Source organism: Penaeus monodon, chromosome 27 (assembly GCF_015228065.2).
Source record: "Penaeus monodon isolate SGIC_2016 chromosome 27, NSTDA_Pmon_1, whole genome shotgun sequence".
NCBI lineage: Eukaryota > Metazoa > Arthropoda > Malacostraca > Decapoda > Penaeidae > Penaeus > Penaeus monodon.
Genome location: NC_051412.1, coordinates 18,809,776 through 18,810,794, shown reverse-complemented (window position 1 = coordinate 18,810,794; position 1,019 = coordinate 18,809,776). Strand labels below are relative to the sequence as shown.

Genomic DNA, 1,019 nt, shown 5'->3' with positions numbered 1-1,019 from the left:
TGAGGTTCACCGCCAGTACCTATTGGACATGATCCCATCAGGTGGCCTACACAGCCAGCAGTCTCACTCCAAGTGGAAGAGCTGATGGGCAGGCGCCTGTCCAGCCTCCCTGTCATCAGCTCCCACCAGCTCGTGTCAGTATTGGTGATGGGACAATGCTGCTGCTGGTGGACAGTGGGACAAAGGACCCTCAGTGACAGTGACTCAGTGTGTTCAGCCTAGCTCTGGCCCACCTACCTGTTATTGCAGTGTTCGTGTCATGGCTGTAGCTGGGCCATGTTGCACCTGGGGTTCCTAGTCACTTTAGGATAAGGAAGCTCTCTGTGATGTGACCAGTGGAGGAAGGGTGCTGTTGGTTCAGCGGTGGCGAGCCCTTCAACCGTGGCGCCAGCAACCAGGGTGGTCGCCTGGTGAGCAGTGTCTGGTTGCTGTCATGGAGTTGGCCACCCATGGAGAAAAAACAAAAAACAAAAAAATTCTGAGGAGTCTAAATGGAGAGTTTCAGACACTGGATGGAAGGCATCATCATTCACAGAAACCGAGACGGTGAGGAGGTAGCCTGACTCCTGGACTACTGGCAAGGCAACAATAGGCAACCTTCCATAGTTGAATAGTAGTGAATGACAGTTAAACGGTATTACATGACCACATCCCTAATTTATTTCTGTTGTCATTTGTTGTTCATTACGGTGCAAGGGAATGTCTTTTCTTCACCAGTTAATCTGTATTGTTACATAGTTGTAGGGTGTCATGGGACATGGAGCAAAGGTCGAGTCTTAGTCCTTGCCTGGTTGTGTCTCCTGGCTGCATCTATGGGTCTCGCATGGTCTAGTTTCATTAGAGTAATAGCGACACAAAGGTAATGCAACAAACCAAGGTACTTTCCCTGCACTGTTCATTTGTTCTTCATGTGATATTTTACTTTTTTTTCAAACCTTTGTTTTAGCACAAAGGTGGACAGAATCGCACAAATTGACCAGTATGTGCTGCTCCCAAACCAGACTGTTAAGTTCTATTGG

At 48.3% G+C, this 1,019-nt stretch overlaps 1 protein-coding gene across 1 annotated transcript in view; it reads left to right on the top strand.

Moving 5' to 3' along the window:
* Nucleotides 1–1,019, top strand: part of LOC119590653 (inner centromere protein A-like) — a gene marked incomplete in the record, with an annotated part of 50,715 nt that overhangs the window by 48,854 nt on the left and 842 nt on the right. Inside the window, 1 exon segment of the mRNA XM_037939328.1 lies at nucleotides 1–1,019. Coding sequence (XP_037795256.1) covers nucleotides 1–85 — 85 coding nt within the window.